At 61.0% G+C, this 2103-nt stretch overlaps 1 protein-coding gene across 1 annotated transcript in view; it reads right to left on the bottom strand.

Moving 5' to 3' along the window:
- The window catches only part of LOC110398722 (cytochrome P450 26B1), an 18937-nt gene extending 16842 nt beyond the window's left edge, over window positions 1-2095 (bottom strand). Inside the window, exon 1 of the mRNA XM_021396635.1 lies at window positions 1738-2095. Coding sequence (XP_021252310.1) covers window positions 1738-1941 — 204 coding nt within the window. The 5' untranslated portion in view covers window positions 1942-2095. The remainder of the gene's footprint in view (window positions 1-1737) is intronic.

Genomic DNA, 2103 nt, shown 5'->3' with positions numbered 1-2103 from the left:
CCCCCTTTTCTTTCCCTTTTCCCCTTCCCCCCCTCTCCTTCTCTCCTCCCCCCCCCCTTTTTTTTTTCTTTCCTTCGCCCAGCCTCAATTTACTCGAAAGGCTGCGCTTCCCCTAACTCGATCTGCAGATCCGCGCAGCCCTTTAATAACTTTCCCACATGCTCCCAGGGCTTTTGTCGGCGAACAGCCGGATGGAGCCGGGGATGGAGAAGGGGGGGGACGAGCCGGGTGCCCCCCCCCGCCTCCCCAAAGCCGAACCGGGCGGGGAGGACCCCGAGAGCAGCGCAGCTCCGCGAGCGCGTGTGTTTATTTTGAAACAAAAGCGCGGTTGTGATTTTCAGATGTTCAGGTGACCCCGTTTCTTGATCTGCGTAAATATAATTAAAGTCCTTTTTGTGGCATTAATAAAGAGTTATTTGTACACCATTTCCAGGGCAGCACAAAGAGGACCTTTATGTGGGGAGAAGTTTCGAATGGAGTCCAATTTATACAAAATTTTTGTATTTTTAGCCCTTGCACTCTGTTTGGATGGAGCCTGTGGAAAAGCGAGAACCCTTTTCTGGTCCCCCTGTAAAAATCTGATAAATTTCTTTAAAAAATAAAGCCCTATTGAGAGCGTGCCGTTAACCCCTTCGGCGCCGCTGGAGGGGCGGGGGCTCTGGGCTCGCACTCGGGGCTGGACCCGGACCGGGCAGAACCGAGCGGGGCGAACCGAACCGCGCAACCCGCCCCGCGCTGCCCTTCCCCGGCCTCGGCCGCGCTGCGGAGCCGCCCCGCACGGGTTCCGGCGTCCCGTGCCTGTGCCGTCAATGGGAATCTCTCCCTTTCCCGGGGAGCATCCTCTCCCGAAGGCTGCGATTCGCTCCGAGGGAGGGAGGGAGAGTGGGAAACGCTCGGACGCGTTTACCTCGGGGGTTCCCTCCTCAGAGCCGCGGGGTGCCCCCCCCCCCCGCCCTCCTTCCCCATCCCGGCATCGGGGCACCTCCTGACCTCCTCCTCTCCTCCTCTCTCTATTTTGGTTCCGACCATCGTTATTTTGGCAGCCGCCCTTCCTCCCCGCGCTCCGAGGGGATCCCGCTCCGCCCGCCGCCGCCGCTCGGCACTTAGCGAGGTTAATCCCGGGTTAATCTCCCCATTACCTCCGCGGGTTTCCCCCGGCACCGGGAGCCGCTCCCCGTACACCCCCACGTAGGGGGGGGGGGGGGGGGGACTCTCAAGCCGGGGACCCCCTCTCCTCTCCCCACCACGTCGGGAATAACACCCCCACGGGTCGGTTTGGTTTGTTATTATTATTTTTTTATCATTATCCTCACTTTGCTAAAATTTCGCCCGGGGGATGAAAAGAGCCAAAGGGGATCGGGAAGACCCCCAGTCCCACCTCCCCCCCCCCCAAACTCAATCTTCCCGGAGCATTTCCCCGTCCCGCTGCCCGGCACCGAGCGGTCCCCACCGGGGGAACCCCGCACCGCCGCTCGCTCTCGGAGCTGCAGCACCGGGGTAAGTGAAGGGGGGGGGGGGAATCGGGCCGAGCCGGGTCCCCCCCCAGAGCCACAGCCACCCCCTGCCCATCTCGCATGATGCAATCGCAGCCCGGCGTCCGAGGAGAAGAAAATATTTGGGGAACCCGGGGGGGGGGGGGTCGGAGAGAGCCGGGGTTTGTGGGGAGGGAGGTGGGGGGGAGAGAAATAAATAAATAAAAATCCGGTCGCAACCGGAGGGAAAGAGAATCCTCCTTACCTGCAGGAGCCAGTGGAAGGTTTCTCCGATTAAAGGGAATCCCATGGAGCCTTTAGGGATTGGTAGCTTGCAGGTTTTGTCGCGGGTGGCAGCCCAGCGGAGCTGCCACAGCTGTTGGGACACGGCCAGCAGCAAAGTCAGTGACACCAAGCACGCCGCGAGGGTAGCCAGTGCCGAGACGAGATCAAAACTTTCAAAAAGCATATTTGGAAGAAGGAGGAGGAGGAGGGTGGGGAGAGAAACAGCCCCTTGACAGGCAACGCGCTCGCACCCGCACGCACACACACACACACAGACACGCGCGGGGGGGAAAAAAGCAGAGGGAGAGCGCGGAGAGCGCAGCCGACCCTGCCTGGGGGGTCCGGG

The sequence above is a fragment of the Numida meleagris genome, chromosome 4 (assembly GCF_002078875.1).
Source record: "Numida meleagris isolate 19003 breed g44 Domestic line chromosome 4, NumMel1.0, whole genome shotgun sequence".
Classification (NCBI taxonomy): domain Eukaryota; kingdom Metazoa; phylum Chordata; class Aves; order Galliformes; family Numididae; genus Numida; species Numida meleagris.
Note: the sequence above shows the minus strand (reverse complement) of the source record. Positions and strands in the feature narration are given on the sequence as shown.